Source organism: Doryrhamphus excisus, chromosome 2, assembly GCF_030265055.1.
Source record: "Doryrhamphus excisus isolate RoL2022-K1 chromosome 2, RoL_Dexc_1.0, whole genome shotgun sequence".
In the NCBI taxonomy this organism is placed as follows: Eukaryota; Metazoa; Chordata; class Actinopteri; order Syngnathiformes; family Syngnathidae; genus Doryrhamphus; species Doryrhamphus excisus.
In genome coordinates, this window is record NC_080467.1 from 15,593,434 (window position 1) to 15,620,974 (window position 27,541).

Genomic DNA, 27,541 nt, shown 5'->3' on the forward strand with positions numbered 1-27,541 from the left:
CTCCTTCACTATTGCTTGTTAACCCTTGACTGTCCGCATTCAATTACGATTTGACTCCTATTGCATTATAATGCAACCTGAACAATTAACTTGATTAATTAACTTCATTTGAGCACTAGTTCTGAAACAGGGGTACTACCCAGGGTACTTGAAATTAAAATAATATTAAATAATAATATTAATACAAGGGGCTGCACGGCGGTCCAGTGGTTAGCGAGCAGACCTCACAGCTAGGAGACCAGGGTTCAATTCCGCCCTCGGCCCCCGTGCATGCGTGGGAGCATGCGTGATACTTCGGTTTCCTCCCACATTCCAAAAACATGCTAGGTTAATTGGCCACTCCAAATTGTCCATAGGTATGAATGTGAGTATGAATGGTTGTTTGTCTATATGTGCCCTGTGATTGGCTGGCCACCAGTCCAGGGTGTACCCCACCTCTCGCCCCAAGACAGCTGGGATAGGCTCCAGCACCCCCCACGACCCTCGTGAGGATAAGCAGTAGAAAATGAATGAATAAATGAATAAAATGTTGCTAATCTGCGCCAAGTGTTTAGCGTGCAGGCCTCACACTTAGAAGACCCAAGTTCGATTCCACCCTCGGCCATCTCTGTGAGGAGTTTGCATGTTCTCCCCGTGCATACATGGGTTTTCTCCCGGTACGCCGGTTTCCTCCCACATTCCAAAAACATGCTAGGTTAATTGGCGACTCCAAATTGTCCATAGGTATGAATGTGAGTGTGAATGGTTGTTTGTCTATATGTGCCCTGAGATTGGCTGGCGACCAGTTCATAGTGTACCCCGCCTCTCGCCCCAAGACAGCTGGGATAGGCTCCAGCACCCCCGTGACCCTCGTGAGGAAAAAGCGGTAGAAAATGAATGAATGAATGAATATTAATACAAGAGGCTGCACGGTGGTCGAATGGTTAGCGTGCAGACCTCACAGCTAGGAGACCAGTGTTCAATTCCACCCTCAGCCATCTCTGTGTGGAGTTTGCATGTTCACCCCATGCATGCGTGGGTTTTCTCCGGGTACTCCGGTTCCCTCCCACATTCCAAAAACATGCTAGGTTAATTGGCCACTCCAAATTGTCCATAGGTATGAATGTGAGTGTGAATGGTTGTTTGTCTATATGTGCTCTGTGATTGGCTGGAAACCAGTCCAGGGTGTACCCCGCCTCTCGCCCGAAGACGGCTGGGATAGGCTCAAGCACCCCTGCGACCCTCGTGGGTAAAAGCGGCAGAAATGAATGAATGAATATTAATACATTATGTTAGCTTAAATGCATTGTATGTAAAATACAATGTAAAATACAATTGCATGTAAAATACAATGCATTTAAGCAAACATAATGTATTAATATTCATTCACTACAGTTTTTGTTTTTCATAAAAATTCAGACGAAAAAAGCAATATTTCCCATAGAAAAATCCATCCATTCTTTTTCTATGCCGCTTATCCTCACTATGGTTGTGCGGGTATGCTGGAGCCTATCCCAGCTGGCGGGGTACACCCTGAACTGGTCGCCAGCCAATCACAGGGCACATATAGACAAACAACCATTCACACTCACATTCATACCTATGGACAATTTGGAGTCGCCAATTAACCTAGCATGTTTTTGGGCATGTGGAATGTGTATATATCTAATCTCATTGCATATATTTTGCATTTTAATTGTTTATATTAGATTATTAGATTAGATCAGAACACTTTAGACATCATTATACAAATTCACCTCTTCTATCTCACTGCTTCCAATTGCAGTTGTATTAATATTAAATCAACACTCCTCTCATCTTCTAAATCTTATTAGATTGTACAGGTGCCAGTGTTTGTCTTAATTTATTGCCGTTGCAAATTGAAATTAATCCTTTTCAGACAAGGATGCTTGCTGAATGTATTCATCTATTCATCTAAAGAGCATTGAATGTGGATTTTTCCTTTTAAAACAGTGAATGTCTCACTTTTGAAGGGGTCGGCTCTCAGAACCACACACAGCTTTTATTTCTTCCCTTTCAGTGTCTCATACCATTTCTCACCAGTTTGATCATTGGGCCTCTGACTGTTCCATGTGGGTTGCAAGCTGCCAGATTTCATGGACTCAGTTCTTATCAGAGGATTGAACCTAGTCTTCACTGATGGCTGAAGATATCCCCTAAAGCCTGCTCTGCCCCAGATTTTTGCATTGCCGAAAAAAAACACAATTCTGTATGTGTAACTTCGCTTGAATCAGATCTAATGGAGATGATAACAAATACTGTATGTTGGCATACTCTTGGACATTCATTACTTATAGTGTCGTGCTACACTACCTTCCGTGGATGCACGGTGGGTTCAGCTCAGTTCACTCAGTGTGGGTGTGAATACATTTTTGAACAGTGGGACAGAAGATCAACATAAATCCAGACAAAATAAATCAGTACCAGTTATCAGTAAATTTGTATTTGAGTCAGTGAAATATGTTTTAAATCCCTCCCTACCAACAATAAATTAAATGAATAAAACCCAGACATCACCGCAATGACTCATTCCAAAGTTACAAATCTAGCTACTTTTTCTAGCATCATTGGAGAGTTTTCTGGTATTTGGGATTAAAAGTGAAAGCACATATTGATCTGCAGTTTCTGAGACATCCGCCACTCTACAAAGCAGTCAACATCTTGATACGCATTTAGCAGATCATTTATATAAATGGCTAGGGCGTCTGGGTTGAAGTGGGTTAATCTATGTATGAAATGCCTTAAGTCTAAAGAGAACACCAACAAAATTTCACTGTTTCTATGAAGATACAGTTTCTGTAAAGTGGTTGTGGCAAAATCCAAATATAACCAGATATGTTATTCGGCCTTGAGTGTTTCATGTACTTCATTATGTTAGCCACTTGAACCACTTGCTGCCAGGGAGCTGCAATGATCAGCCTCCCTCTGGGATCCTCTGGCTTCCTCTGGTGGACAGAGGCAACATTGCAGCACCCCAGCAGCAATAAACAATTAAATGCTTTGCTGGGATGAAATATAATTATGAGATGAAGTTAAAGTATTGTAATTGTATTGGTACTTGTCTTGTATATTTCCTATCTAGCTTTTGAGTGTTAAGTTGCTGTGTGATGATTATAGTGTTCTTTGGAAGATGACACTGTGAATCGGACTGCTGTATGGAGTGATTTCCAATGGGTTGTGAGCACACTTACAGCTTGTGATTGGCTCTTGCCACAGAAAGACCTCCCATTTTGTCACTGATTTGCCAGTAGCACAGTATTTAAACTATTAGTAGTAGTTCTGAAGTAAAGGAGCCATCACAAGATTACAACATAGTCATGCATTAGGGCCATAATAACAGATTTTTCAACCTAAGGTCGTTTGCTGACATTGGTTTCCTCCATTTGAGCATTTTGTTACATTTTAAGTCTTCTGTTTTCATAATGATATTTGATACTTTTATCTAACAATGTTACTGCAATAATTTTCTCACACTGTACTGTATGTCTTGACTACAATGACAATAAAGAAAATGGCCGACAATGGATACAGTAACTTGTACAAATGGCATAAAGCAAACTGGCTGTGCAACTACACATAATAGGCTAGATACTATGCCTAATCAAAATGTGCACTTTTATGAATGATAATAATTTCTTCCTATTCTTCTTCAAATGCTTCAGCACCAGAGACAGCGACAACTGACTCTGGTAAGGTCAGCTGGAAACGTCATCTCCTTGATCATCTCAAAGATACAACAAAGATTTTTTTCACCCGCTTCCACGTATGACATTTGAGGTCATTATTGAATTAAATGGCTTTTTGGAATTGCTAAGAAAAATATTGTAACTGAAGGTTTTGAAGGTGGCCATGGACATGTCATTACCATTAGGCTGTGAGGTCTATAGTCTTGTCATTGAGGTTTTTCTTTGACAGCTCTTTGGTCTTGCCCATGGTGTTTGAGATGTTGGAATGGAAGAGACTTTCTGTGAAAGGTTAGGCATACATTAAAAAAGTGACAGGATAAATCCCTGCTTCATAGACACACAACTGCTCTGCAGTGGTCTGAAAACAACACATTATACAGCCTGAACTTACAGTATATTAGAAAACTGTATTTGTATTTGCATAACTTTTTACATACAGAATATACAGTACATACAATATAAATATAGAGTGATGACCAGCATTAAAATACAAACTTTTTAGTTCATTGTCACCTTTTTAAAGGAAAACATTATTCACAATCGGCTGCATGGCGGATGAGTGGTTAGTGCGCAGACCTCGCAGCAAGGAGAACCGAGTTCAATCCCACCCATGGCCATCTCTGTGTGGAGTTTGCATGTTCTCCCCGTGCATGCGTGGGTTTTTTATGAGTATTGGAATGAGTGTGAATGGTTGTTTGTCTATATGTGCCCTGTGATTGGCTGGCCACCAGTCCAGGGTGTACCCCGCTTCTCGCCCAAAGACAGCTGGGATAGGCTCCAGCACCCTCGTGAGGATAAGCGGTAAAAAATGAATGAATGAATGAATCATTCACAATCATTATGTGAGACATCAATACACGTCTTTCTTGTTTCTGTGCATTTTTCTAAAGATACAAAAACAGATAAAAAGAGACATCTCATTACTGTACATAGTGGGACACACCTACAGTATGCTGCCTCCAAAGACTTCTATTAAAGCACCTCCAAAACATCCCAACAACGTTTTATATACATGCTATGGCAGAATAAGTGTTTCCCATTACTTGCATACTTTGCTGCATCTTTTTTTATCTGTTTGTATATCTTAAGAATGCACAGAAAAATAAATAAATATGTGTAAATGTCTCACAGAAGTATTGTGGAAGATTGTCAGTATTCCCCCCAAAAGTTCAGGTTTCCTTGAAATAACATTTGCAGTCATCCACACAGACCCTGTTATGGTAAATGCAGATATGATACCTCAATAGAAGTATTAAAACATATCTGTCAAATTCATGAGCGTGGCCCATTGGAGTAGGGTTTAAAAAAAATAATTTGAAAGTTAAAATATCAGTAGTATTGATACCAAGTAGCATCGATGCTAGTAATAGCTTGATGTGGCCTAAAATATTTGTCATAGGTTTTATTCTGATTATAACTACAATCAACAAAAGCACTGCATTGGTGATACGGGCGCTGTATTTACTTGGTATTTGCGGTATCACTCCACCACTAGTGTTTATGAGTAAGGTTTCTGGAGGCAAAGGGAACCATGGTGAGGAAGAGGATGGCTGTAATAGTGTTCCACCATTGATGACAGACTGGAAAATGTTACATCAGTGTCCAGAAACATCCGGTCACCCTGTTGAAACAGTTAAGAGTCAATCTATTATGTGACTTTGCAAACTTTTACTATGAAAATTATATTTTCTATTGATTAGGAATGTGCGATAATTATCGGTAACAATAATTACTGACCCGATATTAGCATCAGTATCGGAAATTTACAGTTTTTGGGCAAAAAAGCCAATATCGGACATGCCTAGTATTAATAAAACACAAAAGACAGTATTTCTTTAAGGTACCTCTTCAAATAAACGGTAGTTTCTGGCTTTGCCGATGCCGACATCCCATACCACCAGCACCTGGAGAAAAATGTATGTTTGTTAGGCATTCACATTAATGTGGATCCATACACATTTACCATTCAGCTTTCACGACCCAGCAAATTCTCACCTTTTATAGTTGGTAATAATTTATAAATACATACATGATCATATAGGTGTTCTCCCCGTGCATGCGTGGGTTTTCTCCGGGTACTCCAGTTTCCTCCCACATTCCAAAAACATGCTAGGTTAATTAGCAACTCCAAATTGTCCATGTAGGTATGAATGTGAGTGTGAATGGTTGTTTGTCTATATGTGCCCTGTGATTGGCTGGCGACCAGTCCAGGGTGTACCCATGCCTCACACCCAAGCTGGGATAGGCTCCAGCACCCGTGTGACCCTCGTGAGAATAAGCGTTAGAAAACGAATGAATGAATGATCATACAGGTCAAATGTACAGCATACATATTCATTCATTCATTCATTTTCTACCGCTTTTTCCTCACGAGGGTCACGGGGGGTGCTGGAGCCTATCCCAGCTGTCTTCGGGCGAGAGGCGGGGTACACCCTGGACCCTGGACCCAGCCAATCACAGGGCACACATAGACAAACAATCACAATTTGGAGTCGCCAATTAACCTAGCATGTTTTTGGAATGTGGGAGAAAACCCACACATGCACGAGGAGAACATGCAAACTCCACACAGAGATGGCCGAGGGTGGAATTGAACCCTGCTCCTCCTAGCTGTGAGGTCTGTGCGCTTACCACTCCCAGCATACATGTATGAGCCACAATTTTTACATGTTCATATGCTTCACTAATAATGTTTTTCTATCAAGTGTTGAGATTTTGTACTTTGTTCGGTCTTTAAAAGCATCATAGTTGTATGTTGTAACTGGCTAAACCAGGGGTGTCAAACATACGGCCCGCGGGCCGGAACCGGCCCCCAAGGAGGTTCGATAAGGCCCGCAGGATAATTTGAAAGTGGACTGTTCATACAACTCCATAAATTTTCAGTATATATTGTATGTGTATGTATGTTTCATGTATGAAGTTTACAGATTTACAGGACAGGCGAACACTTTCTTCATTACACATTTAAAATCACTCTCCTTAGTTTGTAAGGTGTACGCAGGGATTACATTTAGATTTTATATGCGTATGTGTAAGTGGTTTAAAAATCCCTTTCTTTAAAAGTCTCATTTAATCTTAAAGTGCATTACTATATTTTTCAGTACCAATTAAAGTTTTGTGCCTTTGCACAATCAGTGGGATCAGTTGCAATGCATATTTGTGAATGATAAAAGTAAATTGCACATTTGTCTAAGGAAATATGAGGTGTTTCATGAAATGTTTTGTAAAAGGATAGTTAATTAAATTTCAATATTTTCCCAATGTTCCTAATGTGCTTCTTTACACCAAAACAAAGGAAAGACATGATATTTTGGTTATTTATAGCAGAGTATGGTATAATTTTAATGGTCCGGCCCACTTGACATCTCCCTAGGCCGTATGTGGCCCACGATGCGAAATGAGTTTGACACCCCTGGGCTAAACCATGACTCCGATTCCATTTGTTTATCAATCGTCTTGTGTTGTGTGTGTGTGAGGCAGGTTGAGGGTTCTGGAGCTGAATTTAATTTAAAAATTACGACACTTTTATTGCAAATGTTAATCTAAAATTGGAGGAAAATGTCAAAATGTTAAGCAAGCAGGAAGTTTTAGAGGGGTGTAGCAAGCCGTGGGTCAAAAATCAACCTTTTTTGGGCCCATCAATTATTGCCATTTTTTCGCCTGACATTTCCTGGTGGTCCCTGAATGTAACGCCACTATTTACCAGTTGGAGATGGCCAATATTTTTACATTAATTAACTGTATTTTTTTTACCTTTGAGGTTTTGGTTCCTGAGTTTCTGATTCCATAAAGTCCATCATGTGGAAAGTTGGCACACTCTTTAAATAATCTGCAGCAGAAAGAGCAAAGTCAGCAAAAGTTTTGGCAGAGGAAGCAACCAGAGATGCATGAAAAATACATAATTGATACAAAAACTGAACACAAACTTTGAGTGATTATCTATTTTGATGATTATGTATAAACTGATGTTGCACACACATAATCACCCTGTTCATTCTACCGGTTACAGCACATAATGTATTATACAGTATTATAATGTAATGAATATTCATACAAGTAGTTCAATATTATTGCCAGTAGAGGGCAGACGCATTAAGTATTATCATAGCAGCACAAAAAATGTTGTCCCATACTTTTCTACAATGCTGGTTTCCGTCGTGTCAATGAATACAGAGTCTGGTAGAAGCATCTGCAAATGCAAACATCATATTCAAATTGAATTATATAGAAGTTTATCATGACAGTACACATGGATTATTGAGGAAAAAGTTGAATCAAATGCCACCCTTTCTTACATTATCGTAATCGCCATCCGAAACGTCTCCTTGGCTGCTTTTGGTCAAGTCTTGTTTCTCGCCTTCAGATGAACGGAAGCTTTGCCCTTCAGGAGCTGCTCTTCTGGTGGGAAAACATATCGCACATAGTAGGACTGCTTCCATAATAGAGTCAACTACCCCTTTAATCTTATGTATAGCACTTATACATAGGAAACTCTAGATTCCTGTTTCGTCGACGATGTTTGCCTTTTGCTGGAATGTAATGCATATTTAATCACATGTTATGTATTCTTGGCCTAAATTAAGTACTTCCGCATAAAAGGGTTCTAAAAAATGAACTATAATACAAATACTGTGCAATTTAATGCAATAAAAGGCGTTAATGAGTTGTAGTCGACACTGGCCACTAGGTGTCACTAGAAAACACACTACAAGACTTGATCGCAAACAACAAGCTTTTATTCATTCATTCATTCATTCATTTTCTACCGCTTATCCTCACGAGGGTCGCGGGGGGGTCGCCAGCCAATCACAGGGCACATATAGACAAACAACCATTCACACTCACATTCATACCTATGGACAATTTGGAGTCGCCAATTAACCTAGCATGTGTTTGTGCAAACTCCACACAGAGATGGCCGAGAGTGGAATTGAACCCTCGTCTCCTAGCTGTGAGGTCTGCGCGCTAACCACTCGTGCAGACAACAAGCTTTTAGTATTTTAGAATTATTTAGCTCACAACAGACAGGGATAATGTATATTAAAAAAAATACGGGCTACGGTTGTGGCCGTACTCCAGCTAAAACTCAAGTCTGAATCCCCCAACGTCACTTCCTGTCCACAAATTAAAACACACGCGATGATTAAATCTACTATATTGGGTAATATGAGTGTCAAGATGACTAAAAGGTTATTATTTCATATGAAGAAGGCACTAATAGTGGTAAAAATCATATTTAGAAAGGTTTTTATGCTCTAATTGAGAAAATGGGATAGACGAGGCATTACTGTAATTAGATGAGAATAGCACTGAATACTCTGAGTACACTGAAAAAAATGATTTTTTGACCCTGTAATTATTACCTCAATTATTAATTTAAATTGTACAAGGATTTATTATTTAACTTCTTTTACTCTATATTTATATGGATTTTTTAAGTATATTCAAAAGGTAGTGTCACATCCTGGTGCCCTTGCTCTGTTCCCCAGTCTCCTCCCTGTTTTTGTGTCTCCCCAGATCCTCTGTTCCTGGCTGGAGGCGGAGCTGCTGAACGCACCTGAGGCCAATTACGCCACTTGCACTTAAGCAGACTGCAGACAGCTGGGGAACGCCGGATTATTGCACTGCAAACTCTACGCTACACATGCCGCTGCTCTGTCTCTTGTTACCTTGTGTTTTTGCGTTCAGCAGCGCTCGCCTCTGGCCGACCCCCTTTGTGTTTTTCCATGGTGCTCCATCCCGACACCATCGCTTTTCGTTGTCACCTTTTTGGCCTAATAAAGCCATCTGAAGTGCAGCTCGCACCTTCCTGACTCAGTGCGAGCTGCACTTCGAGCTCCAAGCGGCCGCGTTCCCCACGGAACGCGCTCGAGTTGCCTTTGCCACCTCCCACCTCACGGGCAAGGCGGGCGCCTGGGCCACGGCGGAATGGAGCCGTCGCTCGGCCATCTGTTCCTCCTTTTCCGCGTTTGCAAAGGCGTTGGAGCAAGTATTCCAACGGAATCTTCCCGGCCGCGAGGCAGCTCGGACCCTCCTGAGGCTTCGCCAAGACAGGCTCAGCGTCTCGGACTACGCGATCGAGTTCCGCGCGCTCGCAGCCATGAGCGACTGGAACCCCTCCGCTCTCCTGGATGTGTTCTCCGACGGGCTCGCGGAACGAATCAGGGACCACATGATCCCCCTGGAGACGCCGAGCGATCTGGACGAGTTGATCGCCTTGGCCGTCCGCATCGAAAAGCGCCTGAACTTCCGCGAGCAGGACCGGCTCCTCCGTCGCGCCGCGCCGACCTTCGTTCGGAGATTCCCCGATGAGCTCCATCTCAACAACAGGCCGTCCGCCTCCATGGGGACAACACCTACGCTGGCACCGGAGGAACCGATGCAGCTCGGCGGACATCGCCTCACGCCGGCCGAGAGGAGGCGTCGCATTCGGCTTCGTCTCTGCATCTACTGTGGACAGCCCGACCACAACATCTCCCGCTGTCCACTCCGCCCAGACAGCCAACGCTCCCAAGCTACGGGCGCGCCCTCGCCTGGTTCGTCTGTGGTTTCTCTGGCCGCGCCTCCTGTCTCGACCACGCCTGCTGCCAGCCGATTGCAGCTGCCAGGTACACTTTCCTGGTCTGATATCAGTATAGATATCAAGACTTTTATCGACTCTGGCTCGGACGACTGCTTCCTCGACGAAGCATTTGTGGTTAGCTCGTCTATCCCTGTGGTGCCGCTATCTACGGCCAAAATTGTACGCTCATTGGACGGGCGCCACCTCGCTAAGGTCACTCACCAGACCCGCTCTCTTGTGCTCCGCCTATCTGGCAACCACGTCGAAAACCTGACTTTTTTCGTCATCCCCTCGCGCTCCGCTCCTGTGGTTTTAGGGCTTAATTGGTTAAACAGACACAACCCTCACATTGACTGGACTAAGCCAGCCATTGCTAACTGGAGCATTTTCTGCCACACACATTGCCTGAGGGGGGCGTGTCCCCGGCTGCCAGCCACTCGCGCCGCGACTCCCGAACCCATTGATCTCTCCTCGGTTCCCTCCGCATACCACGATCTCCGTGACGTGTTCAGTAAAAGCAGGGCCATGTCACTCCCCCCTCACCGTCCGTACGACTGCAGCATAAATCTTCACCCTGGTGCCACACTCCCCACCTCACGCCTGTACAACGTGTCTAAGCCGGAGAGAGAGGCACTTGAAGAGTATATTTCTTCCTCTCTCGCGTCGGGCCTCATTCGCCCCTCCTCTCCTCTCCTCTAGCTGCCAGCTTCTTCTTCGTAGAGAAGAAGGATAAGTCACTCCGCCCATGCGTGGATTTCCGTGCCCTCAATAATATCACGGTCAAAAATAAATACCCACTTCCCTTGCTTGACTCTGCGTTCAACTCCCTTCACTCTGCTAAGTTTTTCACCAAGCTCGACCTCCGCAATGCTTACCACCTTGTCCGCATCCGTGAGGGGGACGAGTGGAAAACTGCGTTTAACACCCCCATAGGCCACTTCGAATACCTAGTTATGCCATTTGGACTCACCAATGCTCCTGCAGTTTTTCAGTGCCTCATTAATGATGTTCTTCGTGATATGCTGGGTTGGTTTGTGTTTGTCTATCTGGATGACATTTTGATTTTTTCTGCCACGCTCGAGGAGCATATCCAGCAAGTACGGCTGGTTTTACGTAGGCTCCTCGACAACAAGCTTTTCGTCAAAGCTGAGAAATGCACTTTTCATTCGTCGTCTGTTTCTTTTCTGGGGTTTGTGGTGGAGAAGGGGCAACTCCGAGCCGACCCGGCCAAGATCCAGGCTGTGGTCGATTGGCCCCCTCCTACATCAAGGAAGGACCTTCAAAGGTTTCTGGGCTTTGCTAATTTCTACCGTCGCTTCATTCAGAATTTCAGTCGGGTCGCAGAACCTTTGAACAGGCTCACATCCTCTAAGATACCTTTTGGGTGGTCCCCAGACGCTAATTCCGCCTTCGAGTGTCTCAAGTCGTGCTTCACCTCTGCTCCTGTTCTTGTCCACCCTGACCCTCTCTCTCAATTCTTTGTCGAGGTGGACGCATCCGACACAGGCGTGGGGGCGGTCCTCTCCCAGCGCTCCACCGCCGATCAGAAGCTGCACCCCTGCGCCTTCTTCTCTCGCCGTCTGACCCCGGCGGAACGCAATTACGACATTGGCAACAGGGAATTACTGGCCGTCGTCTTGGCCCTACAGGAGTGGAGGCACTGGCTGGAGGGTTCGGCGGTCCCCTTTGTCGTGCTGACGGACCACAAGAACTTGGCTTACCTTCGCTCTGCCCACAGACTTAACCCGCGGCAGGCACGCTGGGCCCTTTTCCTCGCCAGATTTGACTTTACTCTGACCTTCCGCCCCGGTTCCCGGAATGGCAAGCCCGATGCCCTGTCAAGGATGTACTCCCCTCCCTTGCACATACCTCATCAGGAGACCATCCTCCCACCGTCCCGCATCCTGGGGGGCCTTCAGTGGGACGTGGAGAAGCGGGTGATCGACTCCTTGAAAGACGCTTCCCCTCCGGGGGGCTGCCCGGCTGGACGCCTGTTTGTTGCCCCTGACCTTCGCCCAGAGGTTCTTCGCTGGGCGCATGAGTCCAAGCTCGCGTGCCATCCCGGAATTTCACGCACCACGTTTCTCCTGTCGCAGAGGTTCTGGTGGCCTTTCCTGCGCTCGGACGTCACAGAGTTTGTGGCCGCTTGCTCTACATGTGCCCGCAATAAGTCCTCCCATCAGGCCCCTGCAGGCCTCCTATGCCCCCTCTCCATCCCTTCCCGGCCGTGGTCCCACGTGGCTTTGGATTTTGTCACAGGCCTTCCCCCATCCAATGGGAACACGGTCATTCTCACCATTGTGGACCGTTTCTCCAAGATGGACCACTTCGTCGCCCTCCCTAAGCTCCCCTCAGCCCTTGAGACCGCCCAGCTACTGGTCACCCACGTATTCCGGCTCCACGGCATCCCCGTCGACGTCGTCTCCGACAGGGGACCACAATTTTCTTCAGCCGTATGGAGGGCCTTTTGCAAGGCTTTGGGGGCGACCGCCAGCCTGTCCTCGGGCTACCATCCTCAGACAAATGGCCAGTCCGAGAGAGCGAACCAGGACCTGGAGGCCGCCATCCGCTGCGTGTGCCACCAGCAGCCTGCCTCCTGGGCCATCAACTTACCCTGGATCGAGTATGCCCGCAACTCACTAGTCAGCTCTGCCACAGGTCTCTCTCCGTTCCATGGAGCATATGGTTACCAGCCCCCAGCCTTCCCTTCTCTGGAGGCAGAGGCAGCTGTCCCATCGCTGTCCGCCCACCTGCGCCGCGCTCGCCTGGCTTGGCGCAACACCCGGATGGCCCTGGCACGCACAGCGGAGCGCAACCAGCGCCTGGCCAACCGCCACCGCGTGGCAGCACCAGAGTACAAGCCGGGACAGAGGGTTTGGTTGTCCACACGCGACCTGCCCCTCCACACCAGTTCCAAGAAGCTCCAGCCTAGGTTCATTGGCCCTTATCCCGTGGAACGGGTCATCAGCCCCTCCTCGGTGTTGCTTACCCTCCCGGACTCCCTTGGTATCCATCCCACGTTTCACGTCTCCCTCCTCAAACCCGTCAGAGTCAGCGACCTCAGCCCTCCAGAGGTGCCTCCTCCTCCTCCCAGGCTTATCGACGGCCACCCCGCATTCTCGGTCAAGGCCATTTTGGACGTGAGAAGAAGGGGCAGGGGTTTCCAGTACCTGGTCGACTGGGAGGGGTACTGCCCCGAGGACCGTTCGTGGGTCTCTCGTGCGCTTATTCTCGACCCGGATTTGCTTTCTGACTTTTACCGTCGTTTCCCCGAGAAGCCAGGTAGGCCGCCAGGTGGCGCCCGTCCTTAAGGGGGGGGTACTGTCACATCCTGGTGCCCTTGCTCTGTTCCCCAGTCTCCTCCCTGTTTTTGTGTCTCCCCAGATCCTCTGTTCCTGGCTGGAGGCGGAGCTGCTGAACGCACCTGAGGCCAATTACGCCACTTGCACTTAAGCAGACTGCAGACAGCTGGGGAACGCCGGATTATTGCACTGCAAACTCTACGCTACACATGCCGCTGCTCTGTCTCTTGTTACCTTGTGTTTTTGCGTTCAGCAGCGCTCGCCTCTGGCCGACCCCCTTTGTGTTTTTCCATGGTGCTCCATCCCGACACCATCGCTTTTCGTTGTCACCTTTTTGGCCTAATAAAGCCATCTGAACTCACTCACCTGTCTCCAGTCTCCGTGTCCGGGACCCAGACCCTCCGGGAGCGTAACAGGTAGTTTTGAGTAAAATTTACTAGCAAAGAGACCTTTTGTGTCTAAGACAAAATCTTAGACTGTTTAGAGTATTTTTAATTTAAAAAATAATCCTTGCTGAGAAGTAAATTTTACTTGAATATTTACCAAGTAAATGTTACTTAGGCGGCACGGCGGTCGAGTGGTTAGTGCGCAGACCTCACAGCTAGGAGACCAGGGTTCAATTCCACCCTCGGCCATCTCTGTGTGGAGTTTGCATGTTCTCCCCGTGCATGCGTGGGTTTTCTCCGGGTACTCCGGTTTCCTCCCACATTCCAAAAACATGCTAGGTTAATTGGCGACTCCAAATTGTCCATAGGTATGAATGTGAGTGTGAATGGTTGTTTGTCTATATGTGCCCTGTGATTGGCTGGCCACCAGTCCAGGTTGTACCCCGCCTCTCGCCCCAAGACAGCTGGGATAGGCTCCAGCACCCCCCGCGACCCTCGTGAGGAAAAGCGGTAGAAAATGAATGAATGAATGAAAAGTTACTTAGGAATTGTGCGTGCAAATTGTTAGCTAGCTTTTCTCAAGTAAATGGCACTCCAATTTTTTTCAGTGTAGTTAGCATCCAAAATGGACACACAAAAATGTCTCAGTAAGTATATGCTGATCAGCTTTTGGCAACGATTGATTTGTGTATGATGTATGAATGTTATTTTGTCGGCCGGTGGTTGGGGACCCCTGCTTTCAGTCATAAAACTAAGCCCTTTGTCCATTTAAACATGGTGGACTGCATAGTGTAGACTGCATAGTGTACTACTGGTCTTTTGGGTGTGAGTCACACTTACTGAAGAGGGGCGCCTGACTGTCTGGGCTTGGTGACAGGCTGTGGAGGCTTGACTCCTGGTGGAGTTTTCGGCATATCCATGGTCTTATTTTGCAGTCCAGTTTGAAGAAGAGGAGATCGAGGGGGGTTGCAGGGCAGCGGTGGACGACTGGAAGGTGTCTGAGGGTATGACTTTCGGGATTTGGCCGTTCGGCCTTGAAAACTTGCAGCATGTGGCGCTGAAAGGCTTGGTTTGCTGTGAAGGTTGATCACAGGTGCTCCAAGGTGGTTGTTGCTAATAGAGCGGTTGGTCCCGGCATTAGGGGAGCACCGGTCTGAACCATCCAGGACCATTCTGGTCTCGAGTCGCTCACAGATGGGCGGGATGGCGGGGGATTGGAGCACGATAGCCGATGGAGGATTCCGGTCTCGCTTGTTCGTCTCAGTCCTAACCACTGACTGTGGCGTGCTTTTAAGAGTTCGCTGTGTGTTGGGGGGAGGAAGGGGCGGCGGGATATCAGAGGAGGGCTTGCGCGGATGGGGAAGGAAGGGGGGAGGAGGTGGACCTTTGTTTGGGTCCTTTAGAATGGGAGGGGGTTTCAAGGGAAGAGGTCTTTTGGGGTTGGTTTGAATTCTGCTATGTGACAGGACTGGAGGTGGTGAGTCTTTATGGAGACAGAAGTCTTGCTGGCGCTGGGACATCATGGGTACAGGGGGTGGCGGGTAAGAAGGTGGAGGTCCAGTGGGTCGACCTGAGGCTGAAGAATAAACATGCATACTACTAATAAAAATAATAAATAAATAATAATATATATTAACATTAACATTATTAATATTAATATTGATGTTGATATTAATATTAATAATATTAATAATTTATAATAAATATTTTTTATAAAATAATAAAATAAATAATAATATATATTAACATCAACATTATTAATATTAATATTAATAATGTTAATGTTATATATTAATATTAATTATGTTAATGCTAATATATATTATTATTTATTTTATTATTTATAAATTATTTATGATAAATTATTAATATTAATATCAATATTATAATTTAATATGTGCTTATAAACATTAACATTCTTAATATTAATATTAATAATGGTGATGTTAATATACGTATATTATTATTTATTTTATTATTTTATTATCAATTATTTATTATAAATTATTAATATTTAATATATATTAATGTTTAATGTTAATATATATTATTATTTATTTTATTATTTTATTAATATTAATATTATTTTTTATTAGTAGTATGCATGTTTATTCTAATAATTTATTCTAATAATAGAATAATTAATATTAATATTGATATTGACATTGATCTGAATATGAATATCGATATGGATATGAATATGACTATATATTATTATTTATGTTATTATTGTATTATTATTTATTAACATAAATATTAATAGTGTTTATTATTTTATTAGTAGTATGCATGTTCATTCTAATATTAATATTAATAATAATTAATATTAATATTATTAATAGTAATTTTAATATCAATATTATAATAAATACTATTAATAAATAATAAATACTACTGATAAAAAATAATATTACATCATATCAAAAGTCACTTGGTAAACGTGTTCCGTAACACGCTGTGCAGATCTGCATTGACTGGCCACAATATTAGGTACACTTGATGCTGCACAAGGGCGGCATAAAATATTACATGCATAAACATAAACAGTCATATTTTCATTTCCTGGCATCATCAATACTTGTGAAAGAGAATGTGGATGTAAGTGTAGCCTGGTGGCATTACCTGTACATGTCGGCAAACACTCGCTGTCCGGCTTCAAATAGTCTTCGTCATCTTCATCGTCATCATCACAAAAATCTACATGGAGAGAAAATAGGATAGGAAATTATAATTCAATTTTCTGTATTTAATATATTCATGCACGCTCTTACCATTTTCTGCATTATTTACTGGGTCTTTAATATCCAAGGGCCTCTCAATCGTTCCATAGAAACTATCTGCATCTGAATCAGAGTCGCTATGGCAACAGAGCAACAATAATCTTGTTCAATGATAATACGGAGAAAGTGAATGAAAGATGGTTGAAGTGGCTGTTTGGAGGGATTACCTTGGAATATGAGACTCTTTTCGGTCATTATAACGATCAATCTCACATCGCAGGGATCGCATCCATTTCTGTGCGACAATAGAAGATACTACAAGTGTCACATGACTGCACATGACCACATTCAGATACAGTATAATGTGGGGGGGGGGGGGGGGGGGGTAATTGTGCTTACCCGCCTTTCATCTTCACTCGCTGCAGAAAAAAGCCATGTCCTGTGTTTCTTACTGATGTGGATGATCTTAAATGGGAAAACATTGTTGGATGTTGTCTCCTCTGCTGCTCTCATCACTCTGTGGGAAGAGATGAACATTCAGTATACTGTAAATACACATGCATGGCATAGTGGAGTTTGTGTATATACATATAGCATATACATATTGTGATTGACAATCGCCCATAATCCAAAAATATTGAAATACAGCCACGGCATGTCCAGTATGCTAGCGTTAAAAGAAGTTCTCCCCCTCTTCCTTGTGGAAGTGGTAAACTCTTGGCGTCTAATTTTGTCTTATAATAACTAAATTGGAATCTAACTTGCTAGATCGGCCGTCTCTTGTGTTCCTGCATTGATCCCGTAGCAATGTGGAGAATAATAGAAGTGTAGAGGTGATTATAGGGGTGTTATTTTATGTCTACATGGCTTTAATAATTGTAAAAAAAAATTTTTTGAAATTCCTAAACAGGGTTTCTATGCTCTCACAAGGAACAATGTAAATACTCCATTCGTTAATATTTCATACTACTTCAAGGAAATTCACTTATGTCAGGCCTGGAACTGCCATAAACAAGGGACGACTATATAAAAAAATGTTTAGTCAGATTAATCAGTTTTTCAAATTAATTAATGATGATTAATGATGACTCTGCAACTGTTCTAAAATATGACTATTTGTTTTTATTTTATATTATTTTATGAAAAGAAAGCTAAACAGCATAATAAATATGTGTATGTATTAACAGCTTCAAATCAATTGAAAATTTGCGATTAGTTGATTAATTGCAAGATTTTCATTGTTAACTCACGATTAATTGCTTTGAGCCAAGGCACATTTTCACATGAGACAAAACTCGTGACACGCCACCAAACAAAAATATTGTAACATTTTCATTTTCTGCCTGTCACTATGAGTCACAATTCATTTGTAATAAATTAATAATACATTTTGGACCAATTATATGCCACCACACAGTGGCTGGGAATCACTGTACAATATGTGTGCACTTAAAGATATCACATATTACAACAAGAGTAAGTAGAGATAACTTAAAGTACACAAACTTTGCATTCATAAGAACTTTTCTGCAGGTGTGTGTACCAAAATAAGGGGATATGTTTCAACATCTCACACAAGTTCAAGCGGCATGGCTTAAAGGTGTTTAAAAATTGTGTTGTTAAACCACATTTGCAGTACTACTTAATAAACGCGTACACTTCGACAGCCTTAATAAAAATATATTCTAGCCATCTTTTTTTACTTTTATTTATCTACCAAAGAGAGGACTCTGTTACATACATACCTGTTGTACCCATTCAGAGAAAACGCCCCTTGTGGTGCAGCAGAAGTACTACTTTTAAAGTAGTACACGCAACCCTTGTGGATAATGATGTACCTCAGAGGCCCTGGGAAAAAGCAAACAATAGAATGTGTTTAGAAACATTATTGTTCCGGTCTGAGACCACCACTGAATGCCAAAAATTGATACGCTGATAAAAAAAATATTGTTTTTTTAGTTGTCAATCGAGTAATAGAATATTAGCTGTTCAGTTGTGCTACTTTTAAAAAGTTCTCAATAACCAACGTGTGATGGGAGAACTTCGAGAAGTAAAATAAAATAAGATAAAAGTAAGATAAAAATATTATTAAACCAAGCACCAAATGTATTTTTAATTCACTCTTTATGTTTCTTCTAAGAGATGATGCTTATTACCGACAGCAGTTTACAGCAATATTATATGCAAATCATATGCGAATCTATTCACTGCTATTGCTAGCTAATTCTAGCACTGCTAGCTCTTAATCCATGGACATGACAGAGGCCCCCAAATATCTGTCCTCAACTATGCCTGCCGTTAACTAGCAGCTTGTACCCATATTTTAGCTCACAGTTAAAAGCATAAAATCAGCAGAATATGACCGGCATCTAAAAATAAACCTCCTTAGTTGGGACACTTGTACGCCATGGAAATTCTATTTGAAAGGCAATAAAAATAAATACCGGCAGTGTTTTTTGCTTCTTTGGCAAGTCGACGTAGTTCATGACAGTTTGAATCACAGCAACGCTGTCACTAAATGTGGTCTTGGTATGAGAACCATCTACCAAGGCTTTGAAGCAATAAAAATATTTGTGCTCAATATTTCCAGCATGCCCGCTACCCTTTTGAGGACAAGTGGTATAGAAAATGAATAAATGAATGAATTTGTTGCCACATGTGAGTCCAGTCACCGCTACTTCCTGAAACTACGGCGCGGGCTGAGGGTCAAAAAGGACGTGCCCACTTTCATCGCATGTAAAAAAAATTCTAAAAAACGTTGACAGCCCTATTCTTCACATTGTAATTATTACATTAGAGTCAGCTCCAGAAGTATAAAAAAGAGAGGTACTCACCACTAATGAATGATAATGTAAGATAATCAATGACTATCAAAGCTAGTGCTTCCATAGTCAAACTATTGCTGTTATAAAGGCAGTGTACTCACATCTCAAGAGGCTAAACTGGCTGCCTCCCTTCTTGTGGAGGTATCCTGCTATAGTAACTCCTCCAGGCATAGTGAGGAGATTCTGTGCTCCGATGGCTCGCATCGGTACCGGCCAACACACCTCCAGAGATGACATGCTTCTGTGAAGAAAGAGGATAAAACACATAATACTGTACAGTGAATGTCAGCCACAGACGCATAAACAGTAACAAGAATGGTCTCACACATTCCTCTGCACCATATGTGCAGGTGTGACCTCTTCAGGTGCATCCTGCTTCCTGTCAAGTTTTCTTTCATGTTCTGGACTGCGTTGCTGTTCTTCATGAGATTGACAGCAGACACCAATGCTGGCAGGAGCTCCATTACAAAACTACGTTTAGTAGCCGTTTGGTTTCCTCTTTCCTCTCTGAGGTTTTCCTTACGCTCTACTGATGTAATCTATTCCTCGCTGACCGGCACACACTTTCCATTTCCCATGCTCTCCCACTCCCACACACATACATACCTACACACTCCGAGCAAGTTGAGCTTGGGTCTTCACATCAGCACACTTTCAAACTGAATTCAAACTGGAACTATTAATCCCAACTAGCGTGGGTGTGTTTGTTTCAAAATAAACATCCCAAGTGAAGCCCTTCATCCGCAAATGAGTTTGTGACCAATTTCCAGTTTATCTTCTGCATCAACTGCCGCCTGAGGAAAGAGGAGGGATGATATATACGTGTAGTCTAAAGAATGAAGACATGTATTTTCTTTCACTGATAGTACAGGACTAAACGCATGTTTTACTTCTTGGTATGTTGTAGTCCAACTGCATTCTAAAAGGCTTAAGTAAAAAGTGTTCTATGTTGACAGTCAAAAATATGTTTTCTCAAGCGATGATGTCTCTGTATAAAACATATATTCTGGGAGTAGAACATTCATTCATTCTTATGCTTATCCTCACGTTGCAGGGGTGCTGGAGCCTATCCCAGCTGTCTTCGGGCGAGAGGCGGGGTACACCCTGGACTGGTCACCGGCCAATCACATGGCACATATAGACAAACAACCATTCACACTCACATTCATACCTATGGACAATTTGGAGTGGCCAATTAACCTAGCATGTTTTTGGAATGTGGGAGGAAACCGGAGTACCCGGAGAAAACCCACGCATGCACGAGGAGAACATTCAAACTCCACACAGAGAGGACACTAGTTTGAGGCCCCCGCCTTGATATGAAAGTTTAATGTTAGTGCGGCCCGCGCAAGTTTGATATGGATGCTGTATGGTATCATGTACCCAGAAAAAATAATTACGTTTGATTAATGTTCATGTTAAAGGTTAAATAACTGTTAATAGTTGTCCTCCCTATCCGTGTGGAAGTGGTACGTTTTTGGCTATTTAAGTTTAAAGGAAATAACTTGAAGGCTACCGTTTAGGTCGCTAGCTCTCTAATTTGCGAGTTAGCATGTGTCTCAAGACCCTGCAGTTGCGCAATATGTTGTAAATAAAAAGAGTATAAATGTGACTATAGTTGTGTTTTGTCATGTCTACAGGGCTCTAATAATGCTTTGTTCATTTTAATCTGAAAAAAAGAATTTGTCTACCCACCAACTATATGTGGCTTATTGAGTTTATTATTTGCCGTTTTATTATTATTATTATATTTATTTATTTATTACTGATTGATTGATTTTCCAGTGGTCCAGTGGCCCCCAAGTAAATTGAGTTTGAGACCCCTGGTATAAACCGTTTACTCTCCACTTAACAACTAAAAGAAAAAAGCAGCAACCTGCAACACAACCTGCAAAATACATTTTGACCAATCACGTGCGGTTTTGACAGAAAAATGACAAGCAAAAACAGTCTCGTCGTTACTTCAAAGAACTGACTCTCAGCGCTGTTGGGTTCATGACCCCTTACTAGCGTTCACACTTTGTCATTCATGCTGCTACTTGGAATTCGTCCTCCTTTTTCTGGCCCCTGCTGGCCAACCCTTACACCAAGCATTCATTTGCTTTTACCATCACTTGTCAACTGCTGTATTTCCTTGACTTTGTTCATTATTTCCCTTCTTATTTCAAGTATTATTAAATTTTTGTGCAAGGTGGCAAGAAGCAGGATTGCATTAATTAAATCACTTATCTTTATTATGCACATAAATGTCGGTGAGCAAGTGTACTGGGAGTATTGTAACATTCAGCACTATACTGTATCCCCGAAAGAGGATTTTATTATGGTGGTTAACACATGCATTACTGTGGTTTATATTGTGAAATGTGATGGTTATCATTAATAGCCTGTGAGTAGTGATCTCATCCCAGTTATTCTATACACCCATTCATTCACTTTCTATGTCAATTATCCTCACTAGGGTCGCAGATACGCTGGAGCCTATCCGAGCTGTCTTCGGGCAAGAGGAGCGGTAACCCCTGGACTGGTCGGCAGTCATTCAAGTAAGAGTAAAACACATAAATACAAACAGTCGATACAATTCCTGCTGAATCAGAGCCTCAAGTCTCATTAGGATTGCCAAGAGAGCATAGTTGGAGTATGAGTCATATTTTGTTGGAAACTTGTTGAGAACTTGTTGGCTAAAAATGCAGCAGTGAGTCAATCCTCAGGAATGACGATAAGAGGATGAGACAGAACACTGATAAAAGATGAAAACGCAATCAATCATCAGGGTGGAGCTGGTGCGAGATGGTACAGCATAAGATATGTGCAGTTCTCTGGTGTGATCATCACTAGGGATGAGCCGGATACTCATTATAAACGTGTATCCATTATGGATAATGGATACTCATACCGCATATGAGTATTAAACAAGTACATTTCATCATTATACGTATTCGTGTTTAAAGAAAATGCTCATTATGTAATCACTATTCATGCTCTGGGATTAGCCAGCCTCTCCCAAGACTTACTCTGCAAGCAGCAGACACAGAGGACCTCAGTGGTGCCTCATTCACATACAAGGTGCATTATTGGGAAGTTTAAAACGGCACAATGCCTGCACTTTACTAGGTTTTCTTCAGCTCGCCTCTATTTTGTTATTATATTTATATCATACAAATACTACTAATGAAAATAATATAATAACTAAAATAATATTAATAATATTTTTTTATTATTCATAATATAATAATAATAATATTATTTTAATTATTAATATAATAAAGATACTACTAATAAAAACAATAGAATAATTAAAATAAAATATAGTAATATTAATAATATTATTAGTAGTATTTTTATTATATAAATTATTATTATTATTAAATTCATAATATAATAATATAATAAAATATTATTAATATAATACTAGCCTCTATTTTGTTATTATATATATATATATATATATAAAATAAAAAATACTACTAATAAAATAATATAATAATTAAAATAATATTAAATTAATAATATTATATATGAATAATATTTACCATATAAATATTAATATTAATACTAATATATAATACTAATAATAAACAATAATAAATACTACTAATAAAAAATAATATTACATTATATCAAAAGTCACTTGGTAAACGTGTTCCGTAACACGCTGTGCAGATCTGCATTGACTGGCCACAATATTAGGTACGGCACAATGCCTGCACCTTACTAGGTTTTCTTCAGCTCGCCTCCATTTTGTTATTATATTTATATAATAAAAAATAAAAATAATATAATTAAAATAATATTAATAATAGTGTTTAATTTATTATTATGTATTGTTATTATTTTATTGTATTTAACTTAATAATAATATTATAATATATATTATTATTAATATATATTACCAATAATAAATACTACTAATGAAAAATAATATAACATTATATCAAAAGTCACTTGGTAAACGTGTTCCGTAACACGCTGTGCAGATCTGCATTGACTGGCCACAATATTAGGTACACTTGATGCTGCACAAGGGCGGCATATAATATGACACCCCTCTCAATACGTTGCAATATGCACCTTGTAATCTTAAACTTTCATAAAATACACAGGACAGTGGGCATGATCGTGCATCAGTCACAGTGTTTTTTTCCCTTGTTTCGGGTGGTTTGGCTGGTGATACAAAGTCACTTGGAAAAACTGCTTGTAGTACTGAAGGAGGTGCTATGAGAGGTCGTTCAGGGCAAATCACATCAAACATCTGCACACACACTTATAATGTACTCAAAAACACACCGAGTTTTGGCACATATGCCCCGAAACAGGGCAAAAAACATAAAAAATATGTACACACAAACACAATTCACACACACACACTGATAATGGCCGTGTACACACGCCGACAACAGGCACATACACGCAAATAAACACACACACAGATATAATATTCACACGGACCAACATTCACATAGGAGTAGTAGTTTTCTTGTCTGTTGAAACTTAGGTAATTCAGCGTGCGTGTACGTATGTGTTAAGTGTGTGTGTGGAAACATTTATTCGGTGCGCCCGGAAGCTAAGTTAAGTGTAACCGGAAAATAACTAAAACTGAGTTGTGAGTTTCAGACTAAAATACACTTTAACATGCTAAAATTCGAAATTAGCAAGCAAGCGAGGTGGTTTGCTCTTATGGATTGTAAATGTACACAAAATAATGAATAATGAGTCCTTGTCATTCAAGTATGAAGTTTTTATAGCAACGCCTATAAAAATGTACATTATTTTGAAGCGGCAAAATCGGAAGTAGCTGTAGTGGTGTCTTCCTGTAAACATTTAGTTTTTTTTACATTTGTATAGGCTTTGGTATAAAGGCTTTTTAACAGGCATGTGTACCCATTATCAGTGTGTGTGTGTGAATTGTGTTTGTGTGTACAGATTTTTTATGTGTTTTGTCCTAAACGACGATGCTTTCGAGCACACCCACTTCCGGTTTATACCTTGCTCACTCCGAGTACGGCTACAGCTACAGATAATTTAGATGGGTACAGAAGGATGCAGGAGGATACAGAAACAGATGCAACAATTCCGAGTGTACATGAACATCTCACAGCGCACAGTCAGAGCAAATTTTGAATGTATTCAAATTTATCATAATTTGACGATACAAAACACATATGTTTGAATCAATAATACTACAAAGCGAATTACTCATGTTCAATATTTCAGGTTTCACTTTCATTATTTGACATTAATTTACTAATAGGGCCATGAGCAGTCAAAATTTAAAAATTCAGATCACTTTGTGCAGGTGCACACTGTCACGTCACATTTCCTATCAGAAAAAAATGTAGTGAAACAAAACTATGATGATTCGGGGGAAAGACAAATAAACATAGTAGCAGATAATGAGGTAAAACAGAAGAGAAAAAAGCAGTTAGACAAGTACGCTTTCACGCCCGCCCTCCCTCTTTTAGAGGGTCGAAACCTGACCACACTTCCTGTACATGTCACATTTGACAACAACCATACCAGCAAAATAAACCTGGGAACAACTGATGTGGAGGGGGTCAGATAATAGTATCAGCAAATAAATAATAAACATCTTACTATCTAAACTCTTACTGATTTGCAGGAAGCAAACTGTGAACTTCCCCTACAGTGTAGTATGAAATTCCCTTTGCTGTACAAGCAGTTTCTATATTAGACACCTTTGGATAACACAATAGCATTTCATCATGGAAAATTAGGCGCAAAAATAAAATAAATATTATTATAATATTAATATTATTATAATATAATATTTATATTATTTTATACTATTATATATATTATATAATAATAATAATAAAATAGTAATATAATAATATATAGTATAATAATATATAATATAATATAAAAAATAATATAAAATAATATAACTATTATATTATATTGAATAATATATAATTTAATATAATATAATATAAATATTATATTATATTATTATATCATATTTATATTATCACATCATATCATACCATTACCCACGAAAACGTAAAACTCAACTGTATCACATCCTGTTCACCACCCAGTCGGCTCCCCGAGTAGAGTTTTATTTATGAGTTTTATTTATAGCCTTAAATGACATATGTTCTGTAAAAGTGTACTTTTACTTTTTTAAGTGTACTAAATGTAAAAGTAAATGTATTTTTATTTCACATCTAGAGTGTACTTAGCACATCGTAAACAGGATTTCTATGCTGTAACTCCTACATATTTTTTTATTTATAAATAAGGAATCCAACTCTGCAGGTCTGGACAATAAAGAAGGGATTATTGTATTATGGCATATGAAACAAAAATGGGGATTACTGTGTGGGCTGAAGCTTAATAACATAAACTTCAAGTTGCTGGGACATGAATATTCAGATAAATTTGAGATATGATTTGCAAAATGAATGGACTCTGGAATAAGAAAATAGAACATTTCTTCATGTGAAACCTTACATATAAGTCACTCATAATCCATATTGATAAAGAGAAACACCAATGGTTATCAATAAAGGCTATAGCTTCCAGGATAGCCTCCAATATTTGGATCAGGATGGTTCTCACTTACATGTCATCCCTCCGTTCCTGACAACACATCCTGACGCTCGGCTTGGAGCTCTGCACGGTAGACTTCTTCTTCCTCACGGATGGAGCGTACATGCCGATGGCAACAAAGCACAGTATGGCATATTTTTTGCCCTGTGTACTTTGTAGTACAGGATTGGAGAAGAGTTTAAATGCATACAAAGCAAACCAGATTGTAGAACAACAAGAGTAAGTCAAACAGAAAGGTTAGCTCTTCCCTGAAGTCTGAGGGGGCCTGAAGTCAAGTCATTTCCTGTCGGGGTCTCTTTGTGATTGGTCGGCTGCCTGAAGTGTTTCCTTCCTGCCTTGTCTTAGTCGCTATATGATTGGCTTCCAGAAACAACACAGAACTCTACAGAAACTCAGACACAAAGGATCTGAGAAAAAGAGAGAGGGAGGGACTTTCCTCTCCATCCTTTGTGGCTGGAAAAACAATTGTTAGTACAAACTAGTTGTCACGTCTACACATAGACCTGAACTTCCTGTTAAGGTTTCCTAGCACTCTATTGTGTAGCTGCAGGTTTGAAATACCCCAGGTTGTTATCAATGAACATTTTCGACAAAATTTTGCCTTGGTTTTTGTACACCGTCTTGGTTATCATACAATCGACTCATTCATTCATTCATTCATTTTCTACCGCTTATCCTCACGAGGGTCGCGGGGGGTGCTGGAGCCTATCCCAGCTGTCTTGGGGCGAGAGGCGGGGTACACCCTGGACTGGTGGCCAGCCAATAACAGGGCACATATAGACAAACAACCATTCACACTCACATTCATACCTATGGACAATTTGGAGTGGCCAATTAACCTAGCATGTTTTTGGAATGTGGGAGGAAACCGGAGTACCCGGAGAAAACCCACGCATGCACGGGGAGAACATGCAAACTCCACACAGAGATGGCCGAGAGTGGAATTGAACCCTGGTCCTCCTAGCTGTGAGGTCTGTGCGCTAACCACTAGACCGCCGTGCCGCCTAAAATCGACTCCTTATCAAAATTTTAAGATCAGTTGAAAAATTACAAAAAATTATACTTTGTGCTGATGGATCTTAAGGAGGTTCTCACTAGAGCACGGATGAGCAAACTACGGCGCAGGGGCCAAATCCGGCCAGCCAAGTGTTTGAATACGGCCCGTCTGTTCTTTCCAAAGTATTTGAATTAAACTTAACATCCAACCTGGCATCATGGATTGAGCCAACTTTGTAATGGTTTAAGTAGCTGTTTTATCAAATTTGATGTGGTCTGCTGTTTACAAAGTGCGCCTGAAAAAAGGGTCACAACACACACTAGGTTTAGAGATACAACAATGCACAACGATGAGCCAATTCAAGAAACAATACAAGCAGTTGATGTTTGCTAAATACAAGGATGAAGAGTCTTGAACCAGTCATGATGTGCTATATATATCACGATATTGACACTTACTATGGTACACATTATGTCATTGGATGGTCATGTCA

The 27,541-nt window shown here is 41.4% G+C and overlaps 1 protein-coding gene across 6 annotated transcripts; it reads right to left on the reverse strand.

Annotated features, from left to right (window-relative positions):
* Positions 1 to 1,873: 1,873 nt before the first annotated feature.
* Positions 1,874 to 26,713, reverse strand: sh3bp2 (SH3-domain binding protein 2). Of its 6 annotated transcripts, XM_058064902.1 has the most exons (14): positions 19,809 to 20,069; positions 19,583 to 19,722; positions 18,402 to 18,504; positions 17,056 to 17,173; positions 16,884 to 16,951; positions 16,708 to 16,793; positions 16,559 to 16,633; positions 14,777 to 15,512; positions 7,982 to 8,084; positions 7,820 to 7,875; positions 7,440 to 7,515; positions 5,531 to 5,590; positions 5,152 to 5,307; positions 1,874 to 3,965 (listed from the first exon to the last, which is right to left on the reverse strand). In XM_058064902.1, exons 1-13 carry the CDS (start codon positions 19,943 to 19,945, stop codon positions 5,185 to 5,187), a joined length of 1,881 nt encoding a protein of 626 aa, XP_057920885.1. In that variant the 5' UTR covers positions 19,946 to 20,069; the 3' UTR covers positions 1,874 to 3,965; positions 5,152 to 5,184. The 6 variants fall into 6 exon arrangements, with proteins under 6 accessions (XP_057920885.1, XP_057920887.1, XP_057920886.1 ...); XM_058064904.1 differs by lacking the exons at positions 1,874 to 3,965; positions 19,809 to 20,069 and adding an exon at positions 26,065 to 26,713 and having other exon boundaries at positions 4,083 to 5,307; XM_058064903.1 differs by lacking the exon at positions 1,874 to 3,965 and having other exon boundaries at positions 4,083 to 5,307; positions 7,982 to 8,081.
* Positions 26,714 to 27,541: the final 828 nt, after the last annotated feature.

What these genes read in the sequence shown, in the direction of transcription:
- sh3bp2 (XM_058064902.1), bottom strand. Translation starts at nt 19,945, where the DNA reads ATGGAGCTCCTGCCAGCATTGGTGTCTGCTGTCAATCTCATGAAGAAC. An exon ending in CACATATGGTGCAGAGGAAT is followed by an intron (nt 19,723 to 19,808) that starts GTGTGAGACCAT and finishes CTTTCTTCACAG; the next exon opens with AAGCATGTCATCTCTGGAGG. An exon ending in ACTACCGTTTATTTGAAGAG is followed by an intron (nt 5,308 to 5,530) that starts GTACCTTAAAGA and finishes CTGTTTCAACAG; the next exon opens with GGTGACCGGATGTTTCTGGA.